This window comes from Silene latifolia, chromosome 6, assembly GCF_048544455.1.
Source record: "Silene latifolia isolate original U9 population chromosome 6, ASM4854445v1, whole genome shotgun sequence".
Lineage (NCBI taxonomy): Eukaryota > Viridiplantae > Streptophyta > Magnoliopsida > Caryophyllales > Caryophyllaceae > Silene > Silene latifolia.
In genome coordinates this window covers 31004028-31024910 of record NC_133531.1, presented here as the reverse complement: position 1 = coordinate 31024910, position 20883 = coordinate 31004028, and the positions used below count along the sequence as shown (strand labels likewise).

The 20883-nt window shown below is 34.6% G+C and overlaps 1 protein-coding gene across 1 annotated transcript; it reads left to right on the top strand.

Annotated features, from left to right (window-relative positions):
• Positions 1–4686: 4686 nt before the first annotated feature.
• Positions 4687–20568, top strand: LOC141586653 (DUF21 domain-containing protein At1g47330-like). Its single transcript, XM_074407949.1, has 12 exons — positions 4687–5188; positions 7219–7295; positions 7398–7481; positions 7563–7676; positions 7854–7940; positions 8049–8188; positions 8270–8357; positions 8510–8583; positions 10026–10138; positions 16660–16886; positions 19210–19256; positions 19947–20568. Exons 1-12 carry the CDS (start codon positions 5014–5016, stop codon positions 20140–20142), a joined length of 1422 nt encoding a protein of 473 aa, XP_074264050.1. The 5' UTR covers positions 4687–5013; the 3' UTR covers positions 20143–20568.
• Positions 20569–20883: the final 315 nt, after the last annotated feature.

Here is a 20883-nt window from a genome sequence, read left to right as displayed (position 1 = left end):
GGACCGGATACTCGGTCGAGTATACTTGGCCGAGTACTCTCTACTCGGTCGAGTATTCCACATACTCGGCCGAGTGTTCCTGGGCAGTAGCCAAACAGGATACACGACACACTTTACTCGACCGAGTAGGCCATACTCGGTCGAGTACCAACCTAAGAAAACCGTGGTATTACACTAACAGAGCTGCTGATTTATTGGCAAATCGCGAAGTTAATTCTAGCACCATTCCTACGCATTTAGATTTTTATTTTAATGAGTTGCGCTATATTCTTCGGGAGGACATATTTGGGGTAGTTATTCCCCGTGTAATAGCACGTACTTTCGGGGCTTGCCCCTCATTTGTAACAAAAAAAATCCTATTTGATTCGCTTTTCAATCTGAAAAGTTGGACATCCAATCCGAAATCCGTATCCCAAATTGTGTTGGTGAAGGGTGGATCGGGTAAAAGGTCATTTCAGTGTCTTTTTGATATGTGGGGTCAAAACGATCATTTCGAAAGGAGTATGGGCGTGTCGTAGCAATTCCTCTTCTTTAGTCCGATTTGTTTATATTTTGAGTGTGCTCAAGCATAGCAAAGCGTGTCGTGTCCAAGTGTGCCATGCCAGACACGACCCATGGTGCGCCTTGTTGGGTCATGGGTCGTCCTAGGGTGTTCCAGCCCAACAGTACGCGTGCTCACTTTCATCTCTACTTTACTATAAGAATAGATGTTTGATTTCCATTTTACGGGGATAATATAACATTTTCACCACCTAAATGTATATCTCAAAAGCTTAAAATACGAAGTAATGTTTTACCTTTTTTTTAATTGCAGCTGTAAAAAAGTTCTTACATGCTCATTTTAAGACGTGTTTGTGAGCTAATAGTATTATATTATACCAAGTCAATGTCATTGTCACGTCTCCTACACCTTGATTTTGATTTTTTTTTCCAGATTGATGATCGGTAAAATAACTAGGAGATAGTAAAGAGCATCTCCAACGGTGCATATAAGGCTCATCAATTTTTTTGAGAAAGCATGCGCATAGTTTTCCAATCATGAGGAACTATCTACATTTTTTAGAGGAATGCTACATTGAGCAACAAATTGAGGAACACAACGCGCAACATAATTTAATTAAAATAATGACTTTGTGAGTGAGTGAAAATAGGTCGCGTTTTTTTACATATGGATTTTACTCTTTTACGTACGTCTTTTACAATTTTGTCCTTGTTATTTTTACAATTCTTCACCCAATTGTTTTTTTCTCCCTTTTCTCATCTCCCTTCACTACCGAAACCACCTCCTTAGTTAGAGAAACATAGATTGATAATTATGAGCAAGTACACCGTAATTATCAAAACTGATAATTATCCCTTCTCTCATCTACGTCAATCAATTAAGGGATATATGCTAAACATTCATAAGTACTGCGCACGTAACCAATTTCTTTGACAAAAGCTAGGAATCAATTAATTTGTTTGTGGAGATCCACCAACATTGCTTCATATATAAAATATATGTTGCTGGTAACCACGTGAACCACCATCACGCACCATTTCCTAACCACCGCGCACCTCCCGAAACCACCGTTCATTACGCCTTCATTAGTAACAATTGATAAATAAATAAATAAACAATTAATTTCAATAATTAACAAACCCTAATATGAACAAAATATATTAACAATTGCTAAACAACAAAATTACTCCACTAATTTGAGAATTATAATCAATCATTCAAGTTTTAGGACAATTTTAGGGAAAAAGGCACTAATTTGTCTTGGTTTAGGAAAGACTATGATATGGAGAGCTAATGAAAAAAATGTATGTGAATGAGTAAATTTTGTATGTGAAAAAAGTAATTATGAGTGGAAATAGGCTACAAGAAAGAGAGTAAAGCAAAGTTAACCGGGGGAAAGAGAGAAATGATATATTTGTTTCTTTTTTTGACATTTCTAACTTCTAAACATAAATAAAAGAATATAAAAACTTTATATTCTTATTTATTTTATTTTTCTCTACTAATGGAGATGATCACTATTGATAATCACAAAAACCTTAAAGAGACCGTCTCTCAATAGCGTTATTGAGAGACCTCTCACATTATGATGAGAGGGAGTTACTGAAGATCTATTTTCCATGTTATGTAGTCTCTCATTAATTTAGTGGAAGACGGTTTCTCACGAGACCTACTGATTGATAATATTTACGATTAATTTTTAAAGAAGGAAAAAAAAAAGTAAAAGAGAATGAGATGATGAATAAGTGTAGATTATTGTTGAAGGAGTGTTTTAGTTGTAAATTGAAAAGTTGAGGAATAATGAGGTGGATTAGTAAGAAAGGACGAGAGAGAGCCGGATGAGGAAGAGAAAAATTCATTGTTGGAGATGGTCTAAGGGAAAATGATAAGATAACAGACCGCCCCGCTTCTCTTATCCTACAAAATTCAGCTTAGTCAATGATTTTGCTAAAAAATTATACAGAGTAATCCTTATTTTTGAGCACGCAACGTCAAGTCCGCCAATATGTCAACCATCCTATGCGTAGTTTGACAATGTTGTCTTGAAGCAATTATAATACAACGATTTTCTTACTTTTTACTAATATATTTGTTTTTAAGTACGCAACATTAATTTTAGTCGGTAGTAATTATCGCATAATAAAGTACGATAGTAGATGGAGAGGTGTTTTTATAGCGGAGGTTGAAAAATGAAGGTGGAAGGATTAGGACTAATAAGTGTCGATTAAAGGACACTTATTTGACATCATCATTTATTAAGAGATTAAAATGAGGGAGCATTATCTTTGATTATAGTGTCTATCCATTAATATATTCGAGGTGTACATTATCTAATTTAGAAGAAGTATGGTACCACTAATAAAAATACTTTTAATATTCCTACATAAAAATATCCCTAATAATGTTGATTGTTTACCTCCTCTACGATATTATTATTAAAATAAAACAAAAATATTAAAAGTCACCCGGTGGAAGCGCATCACCATTCCACTATTTCACTTTCATTTTCAAACTCTAACTAGTCCTCTATCCAACCTCACATGTACTTGTTTCAGACGGTCTCTAAGTTAAGATGTATTCACAATCGATTTAAACAGTATTAAAATGAAATTTGGATTGCGAGACAATCCGCGAAAGTAATAATTAAACCTCTTAAGTTTGTTCAATTGCGAAATTAAGTCCCTTAAGTTTGATATGTAGTGATTGACCCCCTTAGCCTTACTCAAAAGTGAAATTTAATCCCTTCTTATGTTTTTAACCAAAATTTCACCAAAAAATTGTTGAACATTCATTTATACAATTTGTTAACCACCCAAAGAAACTTTAATTATAACTTCACTAATTTTTATAAAAACATATTATACACAAAATCAATTTTACATGAATAAATAAATTATATAAAATTCGACAAAGTTTTACTTAATAAAGAATCAAATGTATAGGAGTTGTATTATAATTGGTAAATTGAACCAAAAAATTTTCGTAAAGTTGTTGGATTGTCAAAATAAATTGTAAAATTGTAGGAATTATTTTATATATATGATAAATCTTATCTATATTAATGCAAAAGACAATGCTCAACACAGGATGCGCCACGTCATTCACCCAATTTTTTTTTTTTTTGTTTGTTTGGGAAATTCAGGTAATGGTAGGTCCCGTTTACGTGGAAAGAGTTTATTTCTTTAAACTGTCTCTGACAAACATGCGATAAATTATGTCATAGAAAATATTTTATGAAATAAATAGATAATCGGCATGCAGAAGTAAAAGTAATTGCATATAAACGGAATGGATTAAAAATTGAAATAAATGAAAATAATTACATATAATCGGACTGAATTACATAGTTAATGAAATAAATAGATAATCGGCAGAAGTAAAAGAAAATTGCATATAAACGGAATGAATTACAAATCAGAATAAATGAAAGTAATTACATATAATCGGACTGAATTACATAGTTAATGAAATAAATAGATAATCGGCAGAAATAAAAGAAATTGCATATAAACGGAATGAATTACAAATCGGAATAAATGAAAGTAATTACATATAATCGGACTTAATTACATAGTTACTAATAAAATTACATAATTATGTGAATAAATTACATTTACTTACGGGATTGAATAACAAATAATGTGAATATTTTACAGAATTTAATGAAATAATTCGTCTTTGCCTTTATGCTTGACGAATATAGGTGTTCATACCTCCAAGAAACTTGGTGATTACGGAAAATACGTAACAATCAATGTCAAATCCCCGAGAACCACTATCATGAAAATTTTCAATTTTTAGAATAATTTGCCTATGTTAAAGTTGATTATTAAATTATATTTCTTTTTTCGGGATGTAAAGTTTTTATGTATGCAAATTTTATTTACAATAGTATATTACGTTATTTCCTCTTAAACCATTGCATGTGAACACGTATTTGAAACAAGTGTAAACATTGATTATGTAGATCGTTGCTCTAGTTTAAAACTAGTTTAAGAATAAAATAATTTAATTATCATATTTATGTTGAAAAAGTAATAAAAGGGGGATCAATCTCTATGTTTAGAATTTAGGAGGCATAATTTCACAATTCAACAAATTTATAGGGTTAATTACTCCTTTTGCCGAGGTTGTAATTTAAGTTGATGGTAAGTCTATCTACTAATCCAAGGTTGGTGGTAAGTAACAAATTTTCATTAAATTAACCTAAGACTAAAAATGAATGAAGGAATCACAAAACACTAACCAAAAGTAGGATGACAAAATCCAATATCGGTAGTTAATCTAGCAGTAAAAAACAGGTGTCCGGAAAACACAGGTTTCTACTTTCTAGAGTAGAAGAAGTAGCTAAAGTGTTCCACTAAACACCCCTAAAATAATCAATTATGAAGACGAAGCAGCAAAACACTCACATACTCCACTGCCGGAATTACAATTATTATCAAAATTAATATTAAAATCATTCCCCAATTTCTACATAAAAAGCTTACCCAGAAAATCAAGCTGCAACAATGGCGGAAAAGAGAGAAGGCGACTTAACTTTCTCACTTTACATAGTCATAATTATAGGATTAGTATCCTTCGCTGGTTTAATGGCGGGACTTACTCTCGGTCTCATGTCTCTTGGCCTTGTTGACCTTGAAGTTCTCATCACATCTGGTCGTCCTCAAGATCGTCGTTACGCCGGTAATCATATCTTGTATATATATGCTTCCAATTTTGTTGTTTAATTGATTTTGTATTGTTTATTCTATGTCATGTGTTGTTCGATTTTGATTAAATTAGGGTTTGATTGCGACATGAATTGCTGCTTTTTGATTTGTTTAGTGATTACTCCCTCCGACTCAATCATTTGTTTACTTTTGATTAAAATATAGATAGAAATGGTTAGGACGGAGCGAGTAGTTTGATGCGTCAGCTAGGGATGTCAGCGTGTTACTTGATAATTCTAGCTGTTGTGGGTATAATTTGCATATAATAGTATGGATTAGTTGATTTTTAATATATAAAACTATTATAAGTAGTTGTTGAGAGATTAGAGTGTGTTAGGGACTTCGGCATGCTGATAATTCTTGTTACTGTGGAAGTGTGGATATAATAGCATATAATAAAATAGTATGGAGCAGTTGATTTTAGTATGTGAAAGTATTCTAAATAGTTGTGGAGAGATTTGAGAACTCTTATATGTTACTGTTCTGTTTAGATTGTGTTAGGGATTAGTTAGTTACTTGATAATTCTCGTTGTTGTGGATATAATAGTAGCATATAATAGTATGGAGTAGTTATTATAAAAATAGTTGCTGAGAAATTCGAGAACTATTACATGTTACTGTTCTGTTTCGAGTGTGTTAGGGGCTTTAATGAGTTACTCTTTCCGCCCCGTTCATTTGTTTACCTTTGGTTTTGGCACAAAGTCCAAAGAAAGAGGAGGGGGCCAATTATTGGATGACAAGTGGGACCAAATTCAGTGTGGAGGATCAAATTGCCCACCAAAGGCATTCCTAAAATAGAAAGGTAAACAATTGACTGAGACACACTAAAATGGAAAAGGTAAACAAATAAGCGGGACGGAGGGAGTACTTGATAATTCTCGTTATTGTGGATATAGTAGTGGCATATAATAGTATGGAGTAGTTGATTTTTAGTAGAAAACTATCATACTCAGTTGTGTAGTGATTAGAGAACTCTTACATGTTATTGTTCTGTTTAGAGTGCATTACTCGATGATTCTAGATAATGTGGCTATACAGCATGGATTAGTTGATTTTTAGTGAAAAGCTGTTATAGACAGCTGCTGAGAGATGAGAGAACTCTTAAATGTCATCGTTTTGTTTAGAGAGTGTATCTCATTGCAGCGACGGTCCAAGTTTTCAAATCTGCTAAATTTGACATTTTTACTGATTTTTTTTGTGGGTCTTTAGCTGGAAGATGTAAGATTTCTCTGAGTTTGAGAGTAGACACTCACGTTTATTGACTCATATATACGTACCATTGTAAGGGAATTTTTGTTCTTTCATTAGAATTTGAAATAGCTGTTTGGCTGTGTATGGGGAAAGGCATTTCATATAGGAATTTTAACTTGTAAAAGGGGATTAGCTACGTCACTTTCACCATTTTGTAGGAACTGGATTTCGTGTGACTTGCAAGTTCCTCTTTTTTGTCAACCAAATGTGTCATACATACGAGCAAATACTAGGAATCTTGAATCCCAATGATGTGTGATGTGAGCCAATCAACCACGAAGAAAATGGGTAATTAGTGTGTCATTTACCAGGTCTCTCATGGTATTGTGATATTTAAGGCATTAGGACATGTCATGGATTGGACGAATCAGTAATAACGAGCAGCCCTTTCCACTGCCCTTGACTGAAAGTACTGAATTCTGAACTAAGGGGACCAAATGTGTACATATGCTACTAGTCATCAGCAGCTTGTACCGTTTTGAATAGAGTGCTTTTTGTGGGAGGAAAATATAGGTTCAGTTTTGCTACTTGGAACTGTAAGGTAGTTGAAGCCCGCTAAATCCGAATGCAGGATTCAAGAGTGATTTTGTGATTGATAACACAATAATAGTCATTGCCACTTTTAAGAAGCTTATGCTTGAATTATTAGAGCTTTTACAACAGAACCATATAAGAATAGATTGCAGCTGGTTGAAGTTTCTAGTACTGTTTTTTTATCACCTAAAGTCCTGTTACCTTGTTTGCCGTTTGCAGCTAAGATATTTCCCGTTGTCAAGAATCAGCATCTCTTGCTCTGTACTTTACTTATTGGCAATTCTATGGCGATGGAGGTATCCAAATGATGCTATTCTTTGAAGTTTAAACTGTTAGTCTTGAGAACTCCTTGCTAATTTGTTCAAATGGACTGCATCATGTTTTGTGCTTTTGAGCAGGCTCTTCCTATATTTTTGGATAAACTTGTCCCTCCTTGGGCTGCAATCCTGATTTCAGTCACTCTGATTCTCATGTTTGGTGAGGTAACTATAATTCTCACATGATTCATGACCGGAGAATTGCATAAGCGGAATTATCTGGTTTCTAATTTTTTTCCCTTCCAGATATTGCCACAGGCAATCTGTACACGCTATGGCTTGATGGTCGGAGCCACTGTGGCCCCCTTTGTTCGTGTTCTCCTTTGGATTTTTTACCCTATCGCATATCCAATCAGCAAGGTATGCTGCTAGCGTGCCCTAATAGACTAGAATATATTTTAGGTACTATGCTACTTCAACTAATTGTTTTTGTTAACTTGAATTTAGCCTTCTAGGCATTAAATCTGACTTCTGAATGCATAAAATGTGAGAATATATGACAGACTTTCTTGTCCTATCCTCCTACTTATGGTTCAGGTTCTAGATTGGGTGTTAGGGAAAGGACAATCTGCACTTTTAAGGAGAGCGGAGCTGAAAACGTTTGTTAATTTTCATGGGAATGAGGTACACATTATTTGTGAGGACTTGGTTAAATTATCGTGAGCCATGTCAACGTGCATTCTGGGCCTTTTGTGTAAGAACTGGTCTTACAGTTTGATATATGTTAACTAGGCTGGGAAAGGTGGGGATTTGACACATGATGAGACAACAATCATAACTGGTGCGCTTGAACTGACTGAGAAGACTGCAAAAGATGCAATGACACTGATATCGAAGGCATTTTCCCTTGATTTGGATGCAAATCTTAATTTGTGGGTTTATAGCTTATTATTGAGTCTTAATAGTGTCTAAATCAGTTTTAATAATCTCTAATCTCACTCATTCATTTTCAGGGAGACACTAAATGCTATTATGGCGATGGGGCATAGCAGAGTTCCTGTTTATTACCAAAACCCCTTGAATATGATTGGATTGGTGCTGGTAATTATTTTCCATATCGTGTTAGAAATGGGGATGTCAAATGCAATTTATTTCTGTTCTTTTTCCATGTTCGAAGGTTACTTGTCTCTAGGTTTTCTCACTTTCTTATATTCTTGGTTTCTGAAAAGGTTCAACTATCATCTGTTTTGCAGGTTAAAAATCTTTTGGGAGTTGATCCCGACGAAGGAGTCCCTTTAAGAAAAATGACTATACGGAAAATTCCCAGGTAACAGGCTTCTTTTATGTCTTCTCTTGAAGATATTACAGGCTTCCTTATTTTATTTTTTCGAAGACATAACAGGCTTCCTTATTGTCCATGGAATCATGGATGTTTACCTGGTAGTAAGTTTCCTTCAAATATAGACTCTATCCCTGGGTTCGAGAGTTTATTGAACTGTGCAAACATGACAATCACACCTCAACTTAAACTCAATGTTCTAAAGCCCTTTTCCTGCAGACTCGAGGTAGCTGAAAACTCTTTTAGGTCATGCAATGTTACAATGTGTCACCTAAATGTGAAAGGACTTCGCCAAAAGATACTCATATGCCTCCGTCAACATGCTATCATCTTTCCTTTTGTTTTGCTTATTATTTTGGACTCAAATCTGTGTTGCTTGTCTGTTGAGATCTCTTTTCCTATAACTCCGTATTAAAGAGGTAGCTTGGAGGGGAGGAAAATGTAGACGAAATCTTTTTTTGGTGTTGACCAGGAGTATCCTCTTCCGAGGGGCAATCCCTTCGGAGTACTGTAGGCAACTTAATTGGTAGACCCCGCCCAAGTTTGGTTTATTTCATTCGCAAGAGTCAGGAGGGAGGAAGGAAGAACCCCTGACCACTTGTTTAAGAGACGAGAGCCCTTGCCACTCACACCAACCAACTTTGGTTATGTAGAGGAAATCTTGAAGGGAGAATTTGATTATTAATACAGGGAAAACTTCAATTTATGTTCATACACCAGAACTGGTTCCAGGTCCAAAGGTAGTTGCGAACTAGGATGAAGCTTTGGTTCAATGATGTTGGGGTACATTAGTGCCTTAGTGGGTGTCACCTCTATGATATCTTTTAGTACATGGGCGTCATCGTCTTGGTGAATTATATCTTAGCTTAATTTAAAAAAAAAAAAAAAATCAATGTCAGTCTGGTTATTCCGTCGGCATTTTGATGGAGGAGAATGAAATCCGGCATAAAGCTTTTAGGCATGAGGCTTCAGAGAACAGAGTGTTTACCTTGATAATTTGTGGTACTGCCCATTTTGTAAGTTTTTAAGGTTTCCCTCCACATCACTGGTGCTGCTGACATTGTCTTTCCCTATTGATTTTCTTGGTACTTTTACTTTTAGAACATCTACCTAAAGATAGCAGGCATATATGACCTAAAGTATCCTTTAATCATGATTGTCTTTGTAATTTATAATTTAGGTTAATATCTATCTTCCGTGACCATGTTATTCATAGAGATACTGTGCTTCCACATGGAACACGTAGTTTGCACAATTGAAGAAAACATGAGTCTAGAGTGATGACAATTGTAGTCTTACATACTGTTCTGTTAGCTTTATTTTTTTTAAGGTTTTATATAAGCATGATACTTGTCCCTATTTTCATTTTATAATGATTAACTGAATATCTATTATGTAAATTTTTGGTTGTCTTTCGTGCTTTCTTTCAGGGTCTCAGAAAATATGCCATTATATGATATCCTAAACGAGTTTCAGAAGGGTCACAGTCACATTGCTGCTGTTTACAAGGAGTTGAATGAGACGAATGGAAGGCCTGTTGATGGTATGTAATATAAATATAAACATCTAGTTCTTAATATAGGCGTCACGAGTGCATCTCCTTCTATGTATATATGAGATAAAGAGAACACACTTTAAGGGGACAGGGGGCTGAGAGATTTTAAATTAACAGGCTAGTGAGGTGAGATAAGTTTTAGCAGGAAAAAATAGTTAAATAAACAAAAACAAGGACTTTCCGCCTTAATTTTCCTCGAGGGTTTCAAAATGACAGGCTCTTGATTGGAACTTGTCTCTCCAGAATTAGCTGAGTAACTTAGTTTAGTGCATTGCCTACCAAGTCATCTGACTACTCTTCATATATTTTCGTAATGGGTATTTCTATAAGGTAACCTCGTGTGTTTTCAAATCCTATAAGGTAACCCTATTTTTTAAAAAGCATCTGTGATAAGTGATAACCCTCTAATGTATTACGAGTAGTACTTATTAATGGCGACCCTTTAGCCCGTTATGTCCGTTAAGTATCTGATTGGCTAACGATTGGGCAATAACTAAGTTGACTGTATTTTGAGTTTTTTTAACAAGGTAATCCTTTGTTTTTTCACATACACGGTAACTCTACTTTCTAAAAAACTCAGCTTAAAACACATTCCCTCAATTAATCAGTCTTCCCGCCTTTTCACTCGATTCACACCCTAAAATGTCGAATCCAATCACGAGAGTCTCTAAGGTCCCTTTACTTTAATTCATCTAAGCTTACTATTGAAGATGAAACTTTTTTGAGAAACCTTAATGACGAAAGAGGTTGTTGAAAGGTAGTGATATGATGATAGGTTTTTATCATTTTAGTGTTCCTTTAATGGGGTTTCCATGTCATTCCCAATTTCCCAGTTAGCCTAGTGACAGCCAAGTCATTTCCCAGCCGTCGCCATGTCATCGCCCAATCAAGTTCTCAAATTTTGAAGAGATTCGATCCAACTATGACAATGATGATATCTGTAGGAGTAAGATGGGACAGCCTGCTATTAGAAAACTTGGGCGTACTCATGTCTCAGAACACAGTCAGTTGAATAGAAGACTAAATTTTCATTTGAGCGTAGTTTTTCTCCGTAAATAGCAAGATATGCTGTATTTGCTCAGAACGAGAGGGCTGATCCTTGCTTGAGAATAAATTCCTCCAATGAGGTAAAAACCACAAAATTTGGAACTCCGAAATTTGTTGGGGAAGTTGGTTATCTTACTGTTCTGGCTGATAATCAGATGGCACCAATCATGGAAGCAAAGAGTCAGATGACCTTATTTTCGTGAGATGGTGGACAACTAGACATAAAGCATCTGTAATCAATTAAGAAAGATTTATGGCTCTTGTATTGTGTCATGTCACTTCTTGGAATAGTAATAGGTATTAGTTGAAGCTCAATATTGACTACTGTGGGGCTAGTCTGTAAATGGGGTCTGTAAAACAATAGCAGCAGCAGCAGCAGTAACAACAACAACAAAGCCTTAGTGGTGGTGCGGGAATGCATGGGCCCGGGGGGGACTCAACCCCCTCGTCATCAAAAAAAAAAAAAAAAAAAAAAAAAAAAACAACAAAGCCTTAGTCCCAACATAGGTTGAGGTCGGCTAACATAAATCATCGTCCGAATCTGTCTAGGTTTGAATCCACCAGGTCAAAGGTGAATAAACAAAGTAAAAGAAAATAGATACATGAAAAATAGAACAAGTTTGTTTATAAAAAGTGTGGAAACAGAGATTAAAGCGGCAAAAATGATTTGTAAAACAAAAAGGGTAGAAGTCATTTTAAAAATAAATCAATTAATAAATTTTAAATAAAATGTTAAAAAAAACTTAAATATCTAAAACTCAAACTATTTCAGAATGATGATGAAAACAGCTGTTGGCATCCAAGGCTTTTAACCAAATTTATTAAGTCGTTGTCAACTCTTATATGGAATTCTGTATCCATTAGTAACTTAGCTAGTCAAGCTACAATGGTGATTTAGTCAAGAAAGAGATCCAATTCACACCTGAATTAATTTGTGCAAAGGGTTCCATGGAAGTAGGACTCAGTAAACCATAACGGCGGAGTAAAATAGCAAAGAAAGTTCTTTGCTTATTTGTAAGGGAGTGTATTGTGAGGAGACATGTCAAATTTTGTGAACTCTTTTCTGGCGTTCAAAGGCTTCAAATTAATTCCTAATGATTATGGAAAATTATTCTGGATTTCTAATCATGGAGGAATGATGCTGGAGATCCTCAAATGGTATTAGAAGCTAATGAATGGGAGAATCGAGAATATAGTTTCAATAGTGATGACTGATGTGAGAACTATCAGTGTGACTATTCTGTGCCTTGGGCATCATGGACGGTGATAAGTTGGAAGTTGAATGGCATATGTTGGTGATTTAAGAGTAATTACCGGTACATTTAGCGTAATTAAGATTGGTTCGTAGATGGGTAATTTCTAAATAATATAATGTGAGTTCGGGAAGTACGGAGTGTACACTCACATAATTATTTACGGAATTACGGTATAGTTTTCGGTTCGAATAACTATGACGGAGGTTGGTAGTAATTAAATTACTCGGGTTTTAATTAAATGAAACCGGAATTTCTGAAGAGTTGTGACTCTTGTAAATACATCTCCTATACACTCCTTTGTCACTATAAATAGACAAAGGGATGAGAAGGAAAAGTTAGAGTGAAACGAAATCTTCTCTTGCATCAAGGAACATATAACATTCTACAACAAAATACTTCTTAATTATATCTCGTATTCATGCCGAATACGAGAGGGCAACCGTCTTATCTCAATAGAAAGTTCGATACAACCCAGGCACTAAAGTAAGGGTCGAATTGTTCTATTAGGAAAGCATAGCGATTCGGTGCGGTTTTTATTATTGTCAATTCCTGTTTCGTACATACACAATTCTTCTAACAATCTAATAGAACAATTATCGAAGTCTTTCAAGATGACGAATGTTAAGGAAATGACAATGAAGAAAATATTCTTGAGTATTTACGTTTCTTGATCATGATCGTTACGGTACTTGAGACGGTGTCAAAATCGGGAATGTGGTTCGCTCTGAAAAATGGCAGTTTCATTGTTAAATGCATGGGTGCTCATGGGTTTGGGACTATGCGGTGCGATGTGCGAACACCATATACAATGAGATAAGTAATTATGCTTTTGGAATTTTGTATGTATTTAATGCATGATATAATGTGTGGTGTTTTGCCATCATTTTCTTTTGCATTAAAAAGTTAATGTTGTTGTTTATTGTGTGCGTTTATCAAACAATCCAATGAGTACCAAGTATATATGGAATATGGTGTTAAGTTTGTGCACAATGAAACGTCAGAATGTTCATCGCATTATATAGTTGCTTAATCTTGTGGTTTTATTATTTCATTCTAACATGATTAATTATGCAATAATTGTTTCATGGTTAAAACGTGGTAATATTGTTATTTGATTGAGATTTTGGTGCGTGGTATTTGTGCCTTGTGATTAATATTTGTTCTCATGCATCAGTCTTTTACTTGTCAATCATGAATCTATAATATACTTATTTACTTGATTGCTTCCATATTTGGAGATAATATGGTAGTTGTTGTGATTTATGTAAGCATGAAAGAATTCATCATGTAGTTCAATATGTATAGGTATTAATGACATTACTAATAATAATACGTAATTATATTATTTGTTAGTGGATGTTTGGTTTAAGTCCATGGTTGATGGTTGATGTCATTGCTAACTCGCCTTTATTGATGAAATTAATGGTAATGATACGGATCATGGTTTGTAAGATCATGGTATTTATTGTTGTTAAGTTATAACATGATAATGTACTTACTTTGAACATGCCAAGTATGTCTTGTATAAATAATTTTATCTTGGGTCTTTAGATATTTTATTTTTAGATTTTGGGCATGTTTAGTGAGTGGTTAAATTCTTAATATGGTACACTATTAAGGGGTTATAAATTTAGATCGTTTGTTGTTTGAAATGATTAAGAGTGTATCTCTTTGTATAACAAGATTAAGTATTATCTTGAACATGTTAATATCTTGTGTAAAGAATTTTAAACTTTGATTTTTTAATTGTTTTTACCATATAATCTCGGGAATGATGATTTGCGATAACCGTGGTGAGATTATGGAGTCATGGTGGTTTAACTAACCATGTTAGAAGTACATCAATAGCATTGAATGTATAATTATTTGATGAGTCCGGTAAAGGAGTAGTCATTTGTTGTAAGATTATTGACATGTTGGTCTTTGGCAATAGCCCAAAGATGATTTACCTTATAAAAGGTGATTCTCTCATCATGTTCTTCTATGAAGGACATGGGGGAGGTAATATGATCCTTGGTATTAGGATCAAGTGTGAATACTCCTAAGAGTTGAGTATGACAGTTTTATCCAATAGTAAAAGTAGAGTCATGACTCGGATTTTCACAAGGGCTTAATCATTGCGGTTTGACATGTTATGTAAGTATACTAGTATAGCTAGTACTCATCTTTGGCAAAAGATTAAGCAAGTGTGAAAAGGTATAAAGTAAATCATGAATTATGATTTATCCATGTCAGTTTTTCTTCGGTTTTAGAGGGATAGTATTTTGCAAATTGAAGTACCAAATGTAGAAGGTGATTTTCTACTAGTGGTAGTGTATTTTACTTGGGAAAGTACCATGAGTATATGGATTTCCAAGAAGTAAATTTGCATTATGAGTTTGACATTGGTGTTAGTATGCGTAGTGTTAGCATAGCCGGTTAAGGCTAAGTAGCTAAGGAAATTAATTAATCTACGGTATTACTTAAAAGTATTAGACCAATTTCATCCTTGAATTTTGATAGTGAATATCGGTGCACCGGGGTGTTTGCTATAACACAGTTTATGGACTATCATAAATGGGGATGATTTTGGTTGTCTTTTGTGAGATCTCAGTTTTAGTTGATCACTTTGCATGAAGGGTCAATTATGGACTTGGTTATTAAGTCGGTTGACGGGATGGTTCTAAAACTCGTATAAGATTCTTGGCGATAGGATACCCAATTCCCCTCTAATACAACGTTAGAGGCTGAATTCAATGTGGAAGGCCTATTGTTAAGAGATTGAAGCACACAATAATTTATATCCCGAGGTGTGTGCTTAGACTTGCATGTTGTAAGGTTGATCTTTTGAAAAAGTGTGTTTGCAAGGACACGATGAAAAGAATCAACCTATATGAACATGAAATCAGCCGCTTCAAGGGAGTATGAGTTTGACTTCCGATATGTTCATGAATAGATATGGGACACTAGGCTTGTAATTAAGTGTCAGTTTATGTAATTTTAGAAGTAAAATTAATTTATGTGTGAGTTATCTTCAAGTATTCAAAATGGGTAGAAAGGGTTCAATGCTTAGTCACACCCCGATACTCGAATATTTGGAATGTGTAATTTCACTATGTGAAAATTCAATCTTCGTGACATTTTCATTTATGCATAAATTGGTATGTTTGTTAGGTTATTTAAATTCTTGAATTACGCTTAAATGGGGGAGGAATGTTGGTGATTTAAGAGTAATTACCGGTACATTTAGCGTAATTAAGATTGGTTCGTAGATGGGTAATTTCTAAATAATATAATGTGAGTTCGGGAAGTACGGAGTGTACACTCACATAATTATTTACGGAATTACGGTATAGTTTTCGGTTCGAATAACTATGACGGAGGTTGGTAGTAATTAAATTACTCGGGTTTTAATTAAATGAAACCGGAATTTCTGAAGAGTTGTGACTCTTCAGAAATACATCTCCCTATACACTCCTTTGTCACTATAAATAGACAAAGGGATGAGAAGGAAAAGTTAGAGTGAAACGAAATCTTCTACTGCATCAAGGAACATATAACATTCTACAACAAAATACTTCTTAATTATATCTCTGTATTCTGTGCCGAATACAGAGGGCAACCGTCTTATCTCAATAGAAAGTTCGATACAACCCAGGCACTAAAGTAAGGGTCGAATTGTTCTATTAGGAAAGCATAGCGATTCGGTGCGGTTTTTATTATTGTCAATTCCTGTTTCGTACATACACAATTTTTCTAACAGCATATGGGTGGAAAGGTAAGTGGCAATGATTTGTTTTGTTAAATTCTCACAAAATTTGATGTTCTTACAAGAAACAGATATTTATCCTGTCAATTCTTTTTTCATTATAGCCTGTGGGAGTCTCAATTTTAGGATTTAGAACTTCAATAGTGATTCAACTAGCTTTTGTATCTTCAGAAGACGTTGTAGCATGTGTTTGAGGCTGAGACGCGGAGTCAATATAGTCACTGCCAGAGAAATGAATAAGTTATATGCTTTATGTTTAGACTCATATCCATAAAGTTTACAAAGGCCAAGGCGATTGGCCTACTAACTACTACGAAGTACTCGTATATAGTAAGTCTAGGAAATATAATTTATACTAGAAAACGGTCCAAATCCACTTACTAAGAACGATGGATTGCAACGTGTAAAGAAAAGCCCTGTTATTTTCTGATACTGAAATTCGGTGCTTGTTGATTCAGGAATTGATGTAGGTCAGCAGCCGAAGGTTGAGGATGTGCATCCAATTACTAAGAACGATGGATTGCAACGTGTAAAGAAAAGCCCTGGTACTACAACCTTCAAGCGACATAAAGGATGTTCTTTCTGTATTTTGGACGTTGAAAATGCTCCAATACCCGAGTTTCCACCTAATCAGGTGGTGGTTGGTGTGATTACAATGGAGGACGTAATTGAAGAGCTTCTCAAGGTATGAAGAATCATTATAGCAAAAATCTAATCTATAGCTAAATTCTTTATTTTGATTTTAGTATGGAAATTTGGTGCATTCTTCTGATTTCACTGGCTTCTTCACTATATGACTAGTTTAATAAATCATCTTGTAGTCTTCCTTGTAACAAGATAGCTAAAAAGGACATTTACATAAGTGCACTCAAGGAAAAATAGGCTGTTTATCTTGCATAATCCATGAAGTTTTGTCACTAGAAGGCTAGAATTTACATGCGGTGGTACTCATTTGTTATTTGTGTGCTCTCACGCACTTCAATTTTTAATTAAGCTGCGTTTCATGTGCCGTGGGTTACATTTACTCTCTAAAGTTTCAATTTACAAAAGATTTGTACTTCCAAGATTCATGTCATTCCTGCCCATTGTGTGAAGCATGGAGATCAGGTTTTGGAGTTTTTATTTTCTCTTTAGAAAGTGAGTTTGTAATATAATACTGTTTGGTGCTTTTAGACAACTAGGGTAATTTGAAATAGAATTTGTTGAGTTGGTTTTCTTGGACAACATGAAGGTGAGATTACCATTTGTTTCCCACAAAGAAAAAGACTGATTTAAATCGTCGCTTAGAATGTGAATTATTATCAATAAACATTAAAATTTAAAGCCAAACAAATAAAGCTCTACGATCTCACATTTAGGTGCAAAACCGTACTCCCTGCATTTTATTGAATTAGCCTCATAGATCCATTTTTTTGTGAGGGGAAAAGTCTCAAAAAAAGTGGGCAAAATGTGGCTAATTCAGTACAATGGAGGGAGTTTATTTTACTCTTGGATATGTGGTTATGTTATACTTTGAACAGTCGATGCTCATAAGAACTACCAACTTATTTCAGTTAGTAAAATACAAAACTTTTTGATGCCTCATTGCCGATTATGACAGCGCCCTAAAGCTACTTCAAATTATATGCAAACTCTTAATTTAGAATCCTTAAAAGAAAGAATGGAAGCAGAAATTTCCAGAAATTGTCACTGAAGCTTATAGTTGACCATGAAAACAGATTGTGGAAATCTACTTTACTCATGAACAGTTCTCTGTTTAGCATTACCTATTTTAAATAACTACGGGATCCTGTGTGATCAGTGACCACCCATTGGAATGTAACACACCAATTTGATTGATGAGCTTGTTTTTTCTCCTTTTTGCCTGATCACTTGTGATATGTGTTCTACTTTATGTTTTAGTTGAGATTCAAACTTGACCATTAGATTATTTTCATACTAGCCTCAAAAAGAAAAAAATGATTCGCTAAGGGTTGAGTTGAGAGAGCAAAATAAGGTGAAATGGTGTTTGAATTTGTTTTCTGTTTTGTTGAAATTCTGTCACTTTTGCATTGTGGTTTCTGTCATCTTTTGTTTTTCTCTCTCCTCTCTTGCCCTTAGAGTTATCTTTTTCTCTTCACATTCGACTCCTCTTATCTGCCTTACGCGAGAGTCCTTGAGGTGTTTCGGTAACAAATCAAGCAGTGATCATTTGTCGGTGGAATAATAAATGTTGAATGTACTATATCTTCAACATTGCTACATGGCTTCGTTATCTAGCCTTTTTGCCCTTACTGAGAATTTCAGAATTACTCTATTATCTGCAATGTTAAAATCAGGAGGAGTTCAAGCTCACAATTTTTGGTGAATGTTTGCCTATTTGACAGTGTGCAATAGATGATTACTATCATTATTAGAGGATGTCGAAATGTATAGGGTGTGAGGTTGTCATGAAGAAATTATTAGATATGAGACTTTCTTTTTGTAGTAAGATAAAGGATATTCAACTTCTTAGGGATTGATTGCCAGACTAGTCACAAATGGTGGACTAGTCTCAGTCACCGTCTGAGACCGGTGGAACGTTTATCTGGTTGGTTAGTTGAATAGTGGTAACAAATATGTGAGCTAATGTTACCTTTACCTTAAAAAGGACTCTTGAGTCTCAACTCTCAATCATGCAGTCACAGAATCCAGAGATTAATTGGTTTCAGCTCAATTTTTTTGCAGCCATCAAAAGGGAAGTAATTATGAGGCTGGTACCTAAAAGTCTTGCAGTTTATTCCCATTTTCTGATAGATTCAACATATAATTAGTTCACAAATATTACTGGGGATTTTAGACATTTTTAATAGTTCACAAAATAGTATATACCCGATCAATTTAGTATTTATTATCTTACACAGATACATTGTCGGATTTTCTTTATAAACCTCGTTGAGGCCCTTACTTTGTCCTTCTAATGTTATTGTATTTCGCTTAAAGTTAGACAAATCTGCTAATGTAATCTAACTAAAGCTTGTTTGCTGCAGGAGGAAATTCTTGATGAAACTGATGAATATGTAAACATCCATAATAGGTATGCGATATCATCTCTTGTGTACACCTCTATGCAAATTGTTATGTTGTTTGACTTTGAAATGAGCTGCAATCCGGCTGATAACTAATAGGAATTGCCTCTGTTAAATTGTGGGTTAGTTGCTTAATTTTTTTCTCTATATCCTTGAAATCTTGACAGAAACCGTTGATCCTTAATTAGACCCCATTGAAGGCTTTGCCTTTTAGATGCCACAATTGATTAACAACTAAACCATAAATGAAAAGGAAAGATTGATATCTATTTATGTTCTGCCAAATAACTCCTTGGAGATTGGATATGTGAGAATTTTTCCGACTCCTAAACTTTTTCTTAGTGTTAATTTAGCATCCCAAAAGTGTCGGTAATCTTATAATGGGGCTTTTGCTAACAATTTCTAGGGCAACTTTTATGGAGCTAACTGAGTTCTAGTCTCTGGCCTTTTTCCGATCCTGTTTATCCCCCCCACCCCACATTTTCCATTATTTTTTTGTGGTTGAGAGAATGGTAATTGAGGTTAAGCATCCAAATACCCTTTCAGCAGGCTATGAAAAATATATTCAACATTAAATTGCTTGTACAGTGAACCTTTTCAGATCTGTACAAAAAAAATGAATTTTTATTTACAATTCGGCTCTTGTCTATATTATATTGACGATTCTAGAATTGAATTTGTCTTTCTATGTAAAACAGGATAAAAATCAACATGAATGCATCATATGAAAAACTTCCTGCCATAAATCCGACACAACCTTTTACCGATACCTCAGCGATAGTGTATGCAGACGGTGCCACAACAACGTCAACAGGTTTCAGCAGCGCAGCAGAGTCGAGTTCTCCTACAACAACTGAACAACCTTTTCAAGGTGATGTTTTGAGGGAGAGATAGCATTTATATGACTACTGGGATAGTTATAACATAATGCAAATAGGTTACATGTCTTTCGTTGCATGATCTGTGCACAAATTTGTTTGCACATCTATTCTTGTGCGTTAGTTGAGTAATTGTTTTGCATTTTCCATGAGTTTTATTAAAGCGAAGGATACACCGACACTACCGTGAAGCAAAGACCAAGCGGAAAACAAAACAAACCTGAAACCATAATTAAATCCTATTCTTGTGCCTTGGCATATTATCGAAAAAACACATAAGTTGTATCACTGTATGGATAATAATACTGAGACACGGAGTATAAACTAAACAGAATTAATGAATCTCAATCGTGTGTGAAAAAAATGTAACTGCAACTCTAATTTTGGCCGTGGATTTTATAATGTTATCAATGTGTAAGTAAATATTTGGTACTGCAAGAAATTGTTGCCATGTTGGCATCAGCTTGTAGTGGGAGAGGTTCATTTTTTTTTTTGACAAGGATAAAGAAACTAGATTGATCGAAAATCAACCTATACCATCCTTATGGATGAGAACGCTAAACAAAATCAAAGATTTTCAAATTACCAGAAACCAGAAGCAAGCATAAATGAAAGGGCAACAAGAGCAAACTCTCATTAGAAAGAATGTCACTATAAAGCTCCCAAAAAAATTAAAGAATAATAATAAAAAAAAAAAAAAAAAAAAACTCAAACAAATAGTCTTCTGAAGTGTGTGGAGTAACTGTAAATAGTCCTT

What these genes read in the sequence shown, in the direction of transcription:
- LOC141586653 (XM_074407949.1), top strand. Translation starts at nt 5,014, where the DNA reads ATGGCGGAAAAGAGAGAAGGCGACTTAACTTTCTCACTTTACATAGTC. An exon ending in TCGCATATCCAATCAGCAAG is followed by an intron (nt 7,677 to 7,853) that starts GTATGCTGCTAG and finishes CTTATGGTTCAG; the next exon opens with GTTCTAGATTGGGTGTTAGG. An exon ending in TTAATTTTCATGGGAATGAG is followed by an intron (nt 7,941 to 8,048) that starts GTACACATTATT and finishes TATGTTAACTAG; the next exon opens with GCTGGGAAAGGTGGGGATTT.